General features: G+C 37.1%; 1 protein-coding gene across 1 annotated transcript in view; it reads right to left on the bottom strand.

The window, feature by feature from the left end:
- Asxl2 (ASXL transcriptional regulator 2) overlaps nucleotides 1-15,155 on the bottom strand; it is a 137,193-nt gene that overhangs the window by 39,007 nt on the left and 83,031 nt on the right. The window contains 1 exon segment of the mRNA XM_047522996.1: nucleotides 10,005-10,155. Within this exon segment, the coding sequence (XP_047378952.1) occupies nucleotides 10,005-10,155 (151 nt within the window).

The following is a 15,155-nucleotide window of genomic DNA, read 5'->3' as shown; positions in this document are numbered from 1 at the left end:
CATACTCTTCAAAACAATTTACATTCCCACCAACCATGTGCACAGGGTTCCCTTTTCTTGACACAGTCTACTTATTTTTTGACTTTGATAGTAATCATTCTTACAAGAAAGAACTGATATCTCATGTATCTTTGATTGCATTTCCCTAATAATTAATGATGTTGAACTTTTCTCCCATATGCCTGTTGGCTATTTGTATGTTTTCTTTTAAGAAAAGTCTATTCAGTCCTATTGCTCATTTTTAATTTTTAGATACTAAGCTTCTTATATATCCCAGATATTAATCCTTGTCAGTTGGCAAATATTTTCTCCTATTTTGTAGGTCGTCTCTTCATCCTATTAAGCAATATCTTTGCTGGGCAAAAGCTTTTTAGTTTGATATAATCCCATTTGTTTCTCTGCTTTTGAAGTCTTGTCCGAAAAATCCTGACCTATTCCACGTCCTTAAGTATATCCCCCATGTTCCCTTCTAGTGGTTTCATACTTGTAGGTCTTATGTTTAAGTCTTTAATCCATTTATTTTTGTAACTGGTGAGAGATAGAGGTCAGTGGTTACTTTTGAAGAAGGATGAGAAGTGGCTAGGAGATGGCATGATGCCTCTGTAGTGTGGGTAAAGGATCATTAAATTACTTACTCATGAAGATGAGCAATTTTCTGTGCCCAATTCAAAAAGAAGGCAAGATAATTTTATACTTTTTCCTTCTTTAAAAATGAAAGTAGGGAGAGAGATCCAAGATGGCGGACTAGAGGGAGGCTGCGTTCCTTGTCGCTCTGTAACGCCAGTTTCAAGCAGAGGATATCTGTTTCTTGGTGAGGCAGTTTTTGCTGCTTATTGATCCCCCGGTGTTTACCCATTTGTCTGCTGTGATGACCTGCAGTCTGCCAGCATATCGAGGCCTTTTTTGAGAGGAGACTGCTCACTGTCAGGCGTCTATCATCCGCCATTTGCCTGCCTCTCGCCTGTCCATCGCCTGCCTTACTCCTATCCATCACCCAACGCTTGAGGTTCACCTCCCGATCGTCTGACAACAGTCAGCAAACTGATCGCCAACCGCCAGTGGAGCACCACCTGCTTGCTGCTGCCTGGAAGTTCACTGTTATAGTACCTGCAGGTTTGATTACACGTGGCTGCTGCCATTTTGAGACAATAGCCAGGCCCTGTAGGATCCTGGCCGGACTGACTGAGCCCCGTCTCCAGGAGCCCTCAGCCCAACCGATCACTCCCTGCCTCTGGGGCCCTCACATCGACTGACTGCTCCCTGCCGCCAGGATCCCCAGACCAACTGACTGCGCCCTATCACTGGGACCTCAGACCAACTGATTGCACCTGGCCTCCAGGATCCCACAACCACACCAAACACACGGGACCTCCAGGACCCCTGCCGGACCAACTGCATCCCGTCTCCAGGACCTCCAGCTGATCACGTCCACCCCTGAGCTGCAGCTTCCCATTTGCCAACACATTTCGAAGCCAGAGCGGCCATCTTGGATAATCCTGGAAGCTGTAGCTCCGATCTTTGGGTGGGGCAAATCCCATCCTGCGACACCTGCTGGAGGCTTGAAGCTCATTGTGGAAGTTGGAACTCAGGGTCTTGTGCATGTGAGGTAAGCACTCTACCAACTGAGCTACATGCCCAGGCCTCAAAACTTGAACTTCATTTTTCATTTTCAAAATTCCACAGTTCTAAATAATATTTTTTGCTTGCTTGAAAAAAACATTTTTTAAACAAAACAGACTAAAAGTACCAGCACACCTCTCAACAAGAATGGACAAAATTGATGGGCCTTTTGCCATTAAAAATAATAATTAGTGGGGGGTGGGAGGGAGGCAAGAATGGAGGAAGGAGGGACTATATAGAGGAAAAAGGGGTGGGAGGGGTGGGGGGGAAGGAAAAATAACAGAATGAATCAAACACCATTACCCTATGTACATGTTTGATTACACAAATGGTATGCCTCTACTTCATGTACAACCAGAGAAACAAGTTGTAGCCCATTTGTTTACGATAAAAAATAATAATAATAATAATTAGTGCCAGGCGTGGTGGCACATGCCTATATCCCAGAGGCTTGGGAGGCTGAGGCAGGAAGACAGTGAGTTCAAAACCAGTCTCAGCAACTTAGCTAGGCAACTCAGCAAGACCCTGTCTCTAGTAAAATACAAAAAAGGGCTAGGGATGTGGCTCAGTGGTGAAGTGCCCCTGGGTTCAATCCCAGTACTAAATAATAATTAATTATTATTATTATTATTAGAAGCAATAAAATATTACAGATAAAATGAAAAAAAAAATGAAAATAGGAACGGGTGCAGTGGTGCACATCTGTAATCCCAGCAACGCTGGAGGCTGAGGCAGGAGAGAGTTCAAAGTTAGCCTCAGCAACTTAGCAAGGCACTTAACAACTCAGTGAGACCCTGTATCTAAATAAAATATTTTTAAAAGGCTGGGGATGTGGCTCGGTGGTTAAGCATCCCTGGGTTCAGTCTCCAGTACTGCCCCCCCCAAAAGCAGGAAGGTCTGATGGGTACATCTGTAGACCCAGTTACTCAAGAGGTTCAAGTTGGGGATGGGTAGGATGAGGATGGTTTGAGCCCACAAGTTCAAGACCTGGACAGCACAGAAAGACCTGGTTTAAAAAAAATAAATAAATAAATTTAAATTTTGAAAAGAAAGTATATCCCCCTTGCTTTTTTTAAAAAAATAAGGTTGAAAATAATCTAAACCAACATGGTCTACCAACTAGTCTGCAATAAGGTCAGTACAAAAGTGAGAACAAACATTCAGATACTTTCAGAGAAACTTGACATTGCAGGGCCATTCTTACTCATTTCATACAAGTATTGGTTCACAGGGATTGAAGGGTCCTTTATGATGGACAATTTGAGAGTTGTCTGAAGGGCTTTCTGAGAAGGTAGGGATGACGATAGGGAGTACATAGTGAAGGCATGAGAACAGAAGCACGAAGTTATAAGATAAAGGACCAAGATTTCCTAGGACTAGAACTTAGAAAAGAAAAACATCCTTGTTTGAAAAATAAACTTAAGGCCACATTTTAATTATATCAAGGCCCTGTTTATAATCTTTTCTTACCAAGTGGCACTAACAGGAGAATAATTACTCACATTTTTCTAATTAACAGTTTTACTTCAAATAAAATCATTCAATGTCACTGATTAATGTCATACTGCACCAAGGAGATATACTTCCCACAACAAATGATTTCCAAAAGTAGAATGGGAATTAATTCCTTTAACCTATAAACCTGTGAATATAAATAAATGAATTGCAATGCATGGTGGAGCACGCCTGCAATCTCAGCATCTGGGGAGACTAAGGTAGAAGAATCACATGTCTCAAAATTAAAAACAAAAAGTAAAAAGGGCTATAGCTATAGCTCAGTGGTAAGGGCACCCCTGGGTTCAATCCCCTGGAAGGAAGGAAGGAAAGAAGGAAGGAAAGAAGTAGGAAGACAGCCAGATAGGCAGCAAATAAGCAAGGAACTGAACTAACCTAAACACTATTGAATAGAAAAACTAAATAAAAGAAGCTTTTATATCAACTCAGATACTTAATGGACAAGAAGATGCAACCAACAGAAAAAAATCTGAACAATCTTCTCCCTTCTTGTTACGGAGCTACAAAATTGCAAAGTGTCACTCATATTGCCATTCTCTCTTCTCTAATTCATCTTAGTTTTCCTGAGATATTACTTCATATACACCAATGTATAAATGAGACTAACCCTAAAAATAGTCTGATGCAGATTTCTTTCTGTCCATGAACTCCCTCTCATAGGCAAATTTATCTTCCTAAGTCTTCTTGAAAACACTGTACACATTTCCTCCCTCTGATCTTTTTGTGTTTTCTTTCCATGATACATTTTGTTTTCCCTATAGAAGATGACAACATTATCTAAGAACTTTCTATGTTCATAAAAAGTTAGTAATCCAATAAAGTTAACTTAGTACCCATTTTCCAATGATGACATAACAAGATAACTATAAACACATGTAACTTATTAGGCTATCTGCCAATTATCTGCTCCTCCCACTGTACCTCTAGATATGCTGACAGAACTTTAAGGGAAGGGGGCCCACATCTTATTCAAGTATGTTTCTCAAGTGCCTGGCAAACTGTACATATTGTGGAGAAAGAATGAGTATATAAAAAAGTTTATATAAATGTTATTTTGGTTGCTGTAAAAAAAACTAATGGCTTACACAATACTTTTCAAAATTATAACCTGATTGGTTTGCCAGTGTGGAATGCTCAACAGATTTATTTAAGAACACATTTTAAAAAATCTGATCAGAAATGAAAAATGCTTGCTTTCATTTAAACACACACACATATAAATATATATAAAACAAAAGATAAGTTCTGACCAAAAGATCAGCAATTACTATTATTTGATTAAAACATACATACACACAAATCTGTAAAGTTTAATATTGTTTTCAGAAAAACATTTAAAACAAATTCTAGAACTTGAGTATCACACCAAAGGCATTTCATAGTTACATTCATGTATCACTGAGTATAAATTCAGATACATTTAAATACTGAGAATTTTCCATTTCCACAGATAACTGACTGCAATACTGAACAAGGTTATAAGGATATGAACTATTAATATTAGATGCATCTGAATGAAAGCTTTAGAATAATCACTATTTTAAAAGTTTATTTTCTCCTGACCACATCTGATGGTCTCTCTGAAGTACCAAGGAGATTATTGGAAACACTGGAGCAGTGATAACAAAGTAATTTAAAGAGTTAGAGGATTGACAGTGGGTAACAACAGGAGTTTGAAAAAAATTTCAGTCTAAAAAACAATATGACTTCTTAAGGGAGAGTTTTTATTCCAATTCTTTCTTCTGAAGAATTTTATTTCTAGAGTAATAGACCTGTTTTATTTTCTAAGTCTGTGTTTTCCACACCAAATGTAGTCTACTCCAAATTGGGCATGCTGTGGCTTCTGATTATGTTCTAAGAGTTCCCTAACCAAAACAGGAAAGCCATACCTGAACAACTTCCTTCCTTCCAGGTACCTTCACAGTCCAAGTCCTAGTAGTGTGGCCATCTTTAATACAAAACAGAGCTAAAACCTTCAACTTAGAACCACCAAGGAAGAGAACATCTCCCAAAGGTCTCTGTACCTAAATTAACTTTGCCAAGTCCTGCCCCAGGATACTTTTGAAAAGAAACACCATTTTCCCCATTCAGTAACTTAATACATATATAAATGTTAGAGGGTAGGTCTATGGTATGTTAAGTAACTCCAGACACAACACATATCAAATTCCTGATTCAAAGTAGTTCTGAATAAATAGTAAATTAGTTCATACTCATGGAAATAATTCCTTACAGTGAAAAGGAATATTTCATATAACTGATTTTATTCTTAAAATGCTTTAAAAGAAGACCAAAACCTAACAAAACTTTTCTCTATCAAAAGATAAAAATAATACTCCTGGCAGTGGCTTCATGCTACAGTATTTTTATTTCATTCTAAGAGAAAAGCAGAAGCTTCATTTAGCTACAAATAGTAAAGAAGCAAAGAAAACAGATGATTTTAATAATCATTTCTCTGGAGTTACCCCACCTTACCTTGGCTTGAAATTCCATAAAGTTCTTCTTTGAACATTGTTTCCTGTCTAAAAACTACAAATCAACTACTTTTTAAGTTCCTTTAAGTTAGTTTTAATACTGGACTGAATTTGAAAGTTCTATTCTGTTCTTATTTGAAAGGCACATATTTATCAAGAGAGTTTCTATTGATTTTTCAACTCAAGTATCAGTTTTGCTGTCAGAACTCTTTATTTTTTGAACATAAAAGGAAGTGGGTTTTGATACTATCTCAATGTTCTTCCTGTCTTACAATGCATTGAAATAAAGTGATGTCAGATTAAGAAAAAAAACCCTAAATAAGAAAAGGAATAGGCACAATAAATTTGCTTTACCTTTGTTGATAACTGCAACTGATTTAGAAGTGCCGTGTTGCACGATGCAACTATCACTGCTAGCTTACAAATCTGGCACTTTAATTTCTACTGGACTATAAACACATTCATAAATATGTAATATCTTACTGTAATTCAAGGATAAATAACGAATATTGCAAAGATTTCTAGAAAAGAAATAAATCAAAGGCAGCTCAAAAAAATTTGAATTTGATATTGCCTTGCTGTTAAAGTCTATTATTAGGCAGTATAGAGCAAAGGTTATGCTATTCAAAACCCACCAAGATACTGACCATGGGGGGGTGGTTCTACGATTCTTAGATCTTTCTGATCCTAATACATTTACCTCAAACTCTTAAAGATAGATATTAATAACCACTAGTTCACAGCCCAAAACACTGACAATAGCCACTGTACAAAGCGACTTCTGCAGCATACATGGCTCTTGAAAAGGAAGGTCTCCCAATGGTATTCCCAGACAATGATTTTGTTCAGTTTACTAGACTATCCTTTAATATTGATTTCCCTATTCCCAATCCCATCCAAAATATATGAATCTTGGTAATTGTTTCCCTTGCCTGATGACCGAGTTGGTTCCTAATCTTAGAGCTACAATTTCCAAACTTGAGAAGTTAAAACTGAGGAGAAGAGGTGAAAAGTAAAAACATGCTTTATAATTTGGGCTTTATGCTTCCGAAAACTGGGACTACAAAGTCCTAGACCACACCTCCTTTCACTAATGGCAGGGATAACTTAAAATTGTATATCAAGGATTCTGGTCAGAGGCCCCAATTTGTCTTGCTTTCATTTTATTTGTCCTTAACAATTGAGGTCTGGATGGTTCTCCAAATGGTTGTGATCTTTAAAGTAAGATACTTTTATTACAAAGTTTGCCTACTTTGCATATATAGTATCTGTACCAGAGAGCACATATGAGGCCACCAATTATCTTACCTCTCCCCAGGAAAAACAAACACATTAACTGTGATGATAATGAATCAGAACTACTACTATTTTTGGTGGGGGAGGGGTACTAGGGACCGAACACAAGGGCACTCAACCACTGAGCCACATTCCCAGCCCTACTTTGTATTTTACTTAAAGACAGGGTCTCACTGAGTTGCTTAGCACCTCACTCCTGCCTCAGCCTCCTGAGTCACTGAGATTACAGGTATGTGCCACTGTATCCAGCTCAGAACTATTTCTTGATATAGGCCCATTAACAGTTCTCAAAGCACTTAAAATTAATGAGCCTAGCATTTTGGGAAATATAATCTTAGTTACTATAAGGCTCACCTATCACTCCAATCTCAGAGGATCTTCAAACCAGGGAAAATCCTGAATGTCTATTTTACTTAGGAATATTGGTATCTTTGTAAATGACTCAAGAGTTGGCTTAAAATTTACCTTACCACATATAGCTAAATTTAAATATTGGGGTTAAAAAAGGATTTACCCTCTAACAGAGTAATCAGAAGGAACAGGTAATAAAACGTGTCCATAACTGGAAAATCCCTTCCAGTGAAGCTGCTGCAATATAGCCATTATTTCCTCAAGAAAGTTTTCTGGGTGAGCTATCTAGCAGACACCAAATGTGACAAGAGCAAAGACAAGCAGACTAAATTTGGTGTTTGCTGGTAGAAATAAAAAGCATTCTTTTCTTAGTAAGGAGAGAAGTGTTACACCAATAAGTGCTCAAAGTTTAGAAGAGAGGATTAGAACATGGGGGTTGAAGGGCATCTTTTAAAAGTCTTAAAACCAAAAAAGCTATGAATGGCCAACAGCTGAGAGCAAACCCAGATTAAAACTTGGAGTGCTAACACATTTTGCTATTTAATTATATGTTAAATTAAAAATTCAGTTTCTAGCTGAGCACGATGGCACATTCCTGAGATCCCAGCAATTTGGGAGGCCGAGGCAGGAGGATCATAAGTTCCAAGTCACCCTAAGCAAGTTAGTGAGCAACTTAGTAAGATCCTGTCTAGAAAAAATAAAAATAAAAGGCTGGGTATGTAGCTAAGTGGTAAAGTGTCTCTAGGTTCAAAAAAATAAAATCAGTTTCTAATTGGACATCCACAGACCTCACATTCTTCACAAAAATTAACTCAAAATGGATCACAGACCTAAGTACAAAACTCAAAATTATAAAAGATAACAGAGGAAAAAATCTAGGTGACCCAGAGTTTGGTGGTGATGAATTTTAGATACAAGACTAAAGAGAGTTGGGGATGTAGGTCAGTTGGTAGCCTGGAGGCTGAGGCAGGAGGATCACAAGTTCAAAGCCAGCCTCAGCAAACTTTGTGAGGCCCCAAAAAACTTAGAACCTGGCTCAAGAACTAAAAAAAAAAAAAAAAAAAAAAAAAAAAGGGCTGGGGGGGATTGGGGCTGTAGCTCAGTGGCAGGGTGCTTGCCTAGCATGTGTGAGGTGCTGGGTTCGATCTTTAGCACTGCATAAAATAAATACATTCTGCCCATCTATGACTACAAAAAAGGTTTAAAAAAAAAAAAAAAAGGCTAGATATGTGCTCCGAGGTTAAGCAACCCTGAGTTCAACCCCTATTACAAAAAAAAAAAAAAAAAAAAAGACTGCTACTCAAAATATACAAAAAAACTCTTAAAGTTCAATAACAAAAACCCTGATTAAAAAGTAGGTCAAAGACCTGAACAGACATCTTACCAAAGAACATATACGGATGGCAAATAAAAACACAAAAAGATGTTCTACATCACATATAATCAGAGAAATGCAAATTAAAACATGAAATACCACTATTCACCTATGAGAATGGCCAAAATCAAGATCACTGATACACCAAATGCTCATGAGGCTGAAAAGCAATAGGAACTCCCATTCACTACTGATGGGAATGCAAAATGGTACAGTCACTTTGGTAGACAATTTGGCAGTTTATGAAACTAAACAATACTTTTACCATATGATTCAGTAATCATACTCCTTGATAATTACCAAAGGCAATTAAAAACTTATGTCCACATAAAAACTGCACATAGTTTTATTTGTACTTGCAACATGCTATGTCCAGTTGGAAAATGAATAAACTGTGGTATATCCAAACAACTGAATACTATGCAGTGCTAAAAAGAAATGAGTTATTGAGTTATAAAAAAAGACAGGGAGGGAGGAATCTAAAGTGCATATTACTAAATCAAAGAAGCCAATCTGACAATGTTTCAACTATATGATATTCTAGAAAGGGTAAAACTATGAAAACAGTACAAAGAGTAGTGGTTATTAGGGGCTAGCAGGGAGAGAGGGTTCAACAGATGGAGCACAGAAGGTTTTCAGGGCAATTAAACTATTCTATATACTTAATGGTGAACACGTCTTTACAGACATTATTTTCTAAAGCCTTAGAATGTATACCACGTAGAGTGAATTCTAATGTAAACCATGGAGTCAGGGTGATAATGATGTGCCTATGTAAACCATGGAGTCTTGGTAATAATGATGTGCCTGTGTAGGTTCATCATCGGCAAGAAAAAAAAAATGTACCAGTGTGGTGGGAATCTTGAAAGTGGGCAAAATTATGCATACATGGGGTGGGGAGTATTTTTTTTTTTTTTTTAAACTGGTGATTTAACCCAGGGGTACTTCACCACTGAGCTATATCCCCAGCACTTTTTTATTTCAAAACGGCCTTGCTAAGTTGCTGAGGTTGGCCTTGAACTTGTGATCTTCCCACTCAGCCTTCCAAGTCCCTGGGATTACAGGTGTATGCCATTGTGCCTGGCTCTCCACTCAGTTTTTCTGTGAACCTGAAACTGCCCCCCAAAAGAAAGTATTTTAAAAAACAAATTCCTCAGTCACACTAGAAATAACAGGTCCATGAAGGTAGTGACCAATGTGTTGTACTGGACAGTACAGATACAAACATTTTCATCATTGCAGGAAACTAATGGAGAGTACTGATCTACAGAGGAGTGTAAGACACTGACCTGGGTATGGGAAAAGAGGAATTACTAACAAGAACATTTGTCCTACAGCATTCAATACTTTATTGAAGAATCAGGTAGATTTACCTTTCCTTTTCCACCTGCTCTTTTTTCCCTCTTTGTTGCTGCCACCATCACTGCTGCTGCTGCTGTTCTCAGAACTCTGGGAATCTGACTGACCATCACTGCTTTCTTCTGAACCTTCTGATAGCTCTTTCACCCCATCCGGCACATCCTTCTGAAAATGTAGGCGTCCAGTTAGGATGAATTATTACTGTTTTCACAAATAGGAATTAAATTTCTGATATGCAATGTTGCAACTTAATTGCACTAATTTTTAGTATTTTAAGACAAAATAGTAGAACAGGCAGTTATCTGATTTCTTGCCATCTTTCTTTTTGGGCCAAGTAAGTTCATGCTTCTATTTACATCCAAAAATTAAAATTATACAAAACACTTATAAGCAGGCACAATATACAGGGCTAAAGTTAGATAGAAATTAGGTCGATTTAAGTCCAGGTAAATGATGAAATATTCAGGGTAAAAAAAAACTACATAATAACAATCTTGTTAAATATATGTGTGTTTTGTGTACACCACCATGTATTCTGAATTCTATTAGAGGATTACCTTCTAGATAGCAAGAGATAGTGTATTATTTTAATCAAATTGGTTCTTGAATATAGGTTAGTAAGTACCAAGGATCAAACAGAAAAAAAAATCATTTTTAAAAGAATTGTATTCATCTTTTTGGTTTTAGTATTTAATAATGAGAATGCTAGTCAGAAAAGGCAATACTATCAGCTTAGTATGTGAGAGAGAATAATGTAGTTATAAGATCAAGGACAAGGTGGAGGTGGGAAGAATAGTAGAATGAATCAGACATTATTATCCTATGTGCATATGTGACTACATGACTGGTATGATTCCACATCATGTACAACCAGAAGAATAAAAAGTTATATTCCATTTATGTATGATGTGTCAAAATGCTTACTACTGTCATGTATAACTAATTAGAACAACAACAACAACAACAACAAAAAAGATCAAGGGCAAGGAAAACTAGATTTTCTACCTTTATTTTCACTTCATCGTTAAGCCTTGGTCAAAGTTTTAACCTCTCATACCTCAATCTCTGTAAGTTAGGGATAAAAATACCTACCTTAGAAGATCATTTGGAAATTAAACAAGCTAATTAGTAATAAAAATGCTTAGAATAGGACCTGGCATAAAAACTCAATAAATATTAGTTACTAAATATTTATGTAGTAAAAAAAAATACATGTATAAATCAACTACTGAAAGTTATTTCTGATATAAGACTATGGATTTTCCTGCACTAATATTTCATTTTCTCACATAATTTAGTTTTGTAATCAAATTAAAAAATAATTTTGACAGACACAAAAAGTGACCCCTCCAAGACTTAATTGGCATCCTTGACATTATATCCCAGGCCATATAAACACTAATCTAGGACGAAATAGTTTCCACTTAAATTTATGCCCTGAGCCATTTCTCTCTAAGCCATCTCTTATGTTATACACTTTCTTAAAATACAGACCCCATAATTTTCTATTCTTTCCTTCAAAATGCAGGACAGCTTTTATAGAGTTAGTTGCCAGTCAGACATCTTGACCTGGAGGTTCAACAAGTATCTGAAATACAAATATAATTATCTTCTTTTTGTAAAAAACTTGTGATCCCTCTGGGATCAACTGCTCATGTACCAAATCTCAGAAACTTTTCACACGCGCCCCCTTTTACCCACTCCAAATGCAATACATTCTATTTCTCTCGTGTCCCTTTGCTTTCATATCTTTTACCATTCTCTTTCTTTAGGATCTGAGTTTCTCCTCCAGACAACTATAATCAGCTTTTTTTTCTGCTTCACCCGGAAATCTATCCTACTTGATTTATCTTCTTAAACACAAATTTTATCAAGCCATTCTCCTGGAAAACCTCTGCCACCTACTCAACACACAAACATATACACATACACACATATGCCAAACTGCTCCGTCAGGTTCCAAGGCCTCTAAAGTTTGACCTCCACCTTATGCTTACCATACCTTGAAGAATCCTTATCACAGAAGCTCATACACAGATTATGGTCTAACTACTCTAGTTTTCTCTACTTTCAAATCCATTCTGAATCCTATCTGTACCTTTGCTTGAGCTATTCTCATGTCCAGGAAGGCCCTTACTACCATTATTAACCTGTCAAAGTCCAATTAAAATCTTACAAGTTAATAACAACAACTTTCTGGATCTCTTTCTTCAAAATTAATCTTTTTTCACTTAATTTTCACAGTACTTTATAGCACAATACATTTTTTTGAACATGCATTTATTTCAATAACTACATGTGACCTTCAAGAGATCAGGAACTACAGTTTATCTTCCTTTATAACCTCTATTGTTTTTAGCATAAAAGCCATATTTTGATATAATAAATACATTATTTGGTCTGTGACCATGGTTCCTGACATAGAGCTCCCAAACTCGTTTCTTTCAATTTCCTGAGCAATACTGGCAGTAAGAAGAATCTTTTATTCTAAAATCTGGTCTTGGACCCCAGTTCCTAACACAGAGCTCCTAAGACTTCTGTAACTTCTTTAGTGATAGGAATGTCTGATGTAGCTCCAAAGTTTGTTAGACTCTCCTGGGTAATAGGAGCATCTTTTGTTCTAATGAGATAATTCTGGAGGTTTTTTTATTTGTTTGTTTTGGGGGGTACCAGGGGTTGAACCCAGGGGTACTTTACTACTGAGTTACATCCCAGTCCTTTTTAAAATATTTTAGACGCTTGCACAGACACTGCGGGAGTTGGTGCCATGACCACTTCAGGGCTTGTGCGCTTATTTGGCCTCACCACAGCCACAAATCACCCCTTCCATGTCAGTCTTTGAGGAAAATGAGTTCTTCTCAAGAAGGAAGTCCGAATCTGTCAAACAACCACTTGGGAAGCCAAAGTTACCAGTAGGTCATTTTAATGCACTAGAGGATTCCCATTTAGAGAAAGAACCACTGAAAAAATTTCCAGATGATGTTAATCCAGTTACCAAAGAAAAAGGCGGACCTACGGGCCTAGAATCTACCTGAAATTTAACAGCAAAAGGACACTGCATTGATTTTTAAGTCACATATCTTTAACTTCAATATCACTTTCTGAATATGTACATCTGAATTACTTGTTTCAGATTATTTTCTCTCTTTATATCCTTTAAATCATCTAATTTCTTTTCTTTTCTTTCTTTCTTTTTTTTCAGGTGGAACTGGGGATCATACCCAGGGTCTCACACTTACTAGGGAGGCACTGTACCACTGAGCTAACATCTCCAGACCTAAGTCATCTTAATTTTTGTAATGTGCTTAAATATATATATATATGATGGCTTTAGATGAAAATATGCTGCTATGAATTAGGAAAGGGAAGACAGGTTTACACTGGCACATAATTAACTTATTGGGGTATATAAAAACATAATTATAGCTATAAATCTTTACTTCATTTTCAATTTAAATTAATCAGATGCTTATAAAATATATGTGTAAATAAAACAATTTTTAAATGAAAGAAATTTTATTTAGAGACAGGGTCTCACTGAGTTATTAAGGGTCTCACTAAATTGCTGAGGCTGGTTTTGAATTCTCAATCCTCCTACCTGAGTCTCCTGAGCTGCTAGGATAATAGGCATGAGCCGTTGTGCCTTGCCTCATGAGATAATTCTTGATGGTACCCTGGATAGTCTCAGGATGGGGGCTGGTTGTCAAGGGAGCCAACCAACTATGTAATGAGAAGGCTGGAACTTTCAGCCCCAACCGCCCAGGAAGACAGAAAGGCTGAAGACTAAGATGATCACCAATGGCCAGTGAAACCTCCACAAAAGCCCAAAAGGCTTGAAGTTCATATGAGCTTCTGGAGAGCACATAGAAGTTCCATGTCCCAACTCCTACACCTCAGTCTATGCAACTCTTTCAACTGACTATTCATCTATATCCTTCATAATATCTTTTATAATAAATGGTTAAATTTAAATGTTTTCAAACTTATGTAAGCTCCCCTAGCAAATTAAATGAATCCCCAATTATAGGTGTTCTGATAAGAAATATAGGTCACAACTTAGAACACATAACTAGCATCTGAAGCAGAAGACATGGGCAGGAGATAGGTGATCAGTCTGACAGTTTAAAAACTGAGCTAAATGAGGGGGAACCCCAGTTGATGTATGATGGAAAACTGCTTGGTGTGTGGGGAGAACCACCACACACTAGTGACAGAAATATACTGAGTATAATAAAATTAGGAAAGGTCTAAAACAGTTAAGAAATCAAAGAAAAGCAGAAAGTTCCATATAGTGAATAAAGTCCTGTAACACCAGGAAGTTAATCACAGTACACAAAAAAGGAGGTATTATAGGGAGATTAGATATTTTTAATATTAATGGGTCACACACAACCATGGAACATAGTGATGACTTCAGTTCAGAGCTTAAAAGGAGTAAGGCACAGAGTCTCACATTGATATGGAACACAGTCACTGCCTATCAAGCATTAATTATTCATCTGTTGGTAAACTTCTTTTGGAAAATAATTCCTCTCCTCAATTCATCTGGCTGTAGCAGGTTTAATCTCAACCCCACAACAAGGATGACCATGATGCTAACACTGGCCAATCAGAAGAACCTATTTATTTGGCAAAAATCATTCAGATGTGGTCACATGGGTTAGGCCAAACCAATTAAAACAAGTTCAAGGGGCTGAGGATATGGCTCAGTTGGTAGAGTGCTTGCCTTGCAAGCACAAGGCCCTGGGTTCAATCCCCAGCACCACAAAAAATAAATAAATAAATAAAACGAGTTCAAATTAGGTGGGATGTTTTGGCTGTATTTCCTGGACTGTTTTCCCTCAGAGTGGGGACTAGAATGAAGTCATGTATGATGTGGAAAGTCTGACTGAGAATTAAACCACAAGGAAGTGGAGTGACCAAGTCCTAATGATACCATTTGAGCACCAGATCCAACCTGAGTTTTCCAAGATCTTCAGTTGCATGAACTAATACATTTTTTTCTTATTCAAGTTCATCTGAAGTGGTTTTCCTACTTGTAAGCAGAAGGATATTGGTAAGTAAAGGTCCCTTCTCAGTGTTGGAATTAGATATTAACCAGCTTGTTATGGTAAAAAGAGCATGGTTTGGGGTTAAGTCAAATCTAGGTTCATATTCTGATTCTG

Source organism: Sciurus carolinensis, chromosome 13 (assembly GCF_902686445.1).
Source record: "Sciurus carolinensis chromosome 13, mSciCar1.2, whole genome shotgun sequence".
Lineage (NCBI taxonomy): Eukaryota > Metazoa > Chordata > Mammalia > Rodentia > Sciuridae > Sciurus > Sciurus carolinensis.
This window is presented reverse-complemented; position numbering and strand designations above follow the sequence as displayed.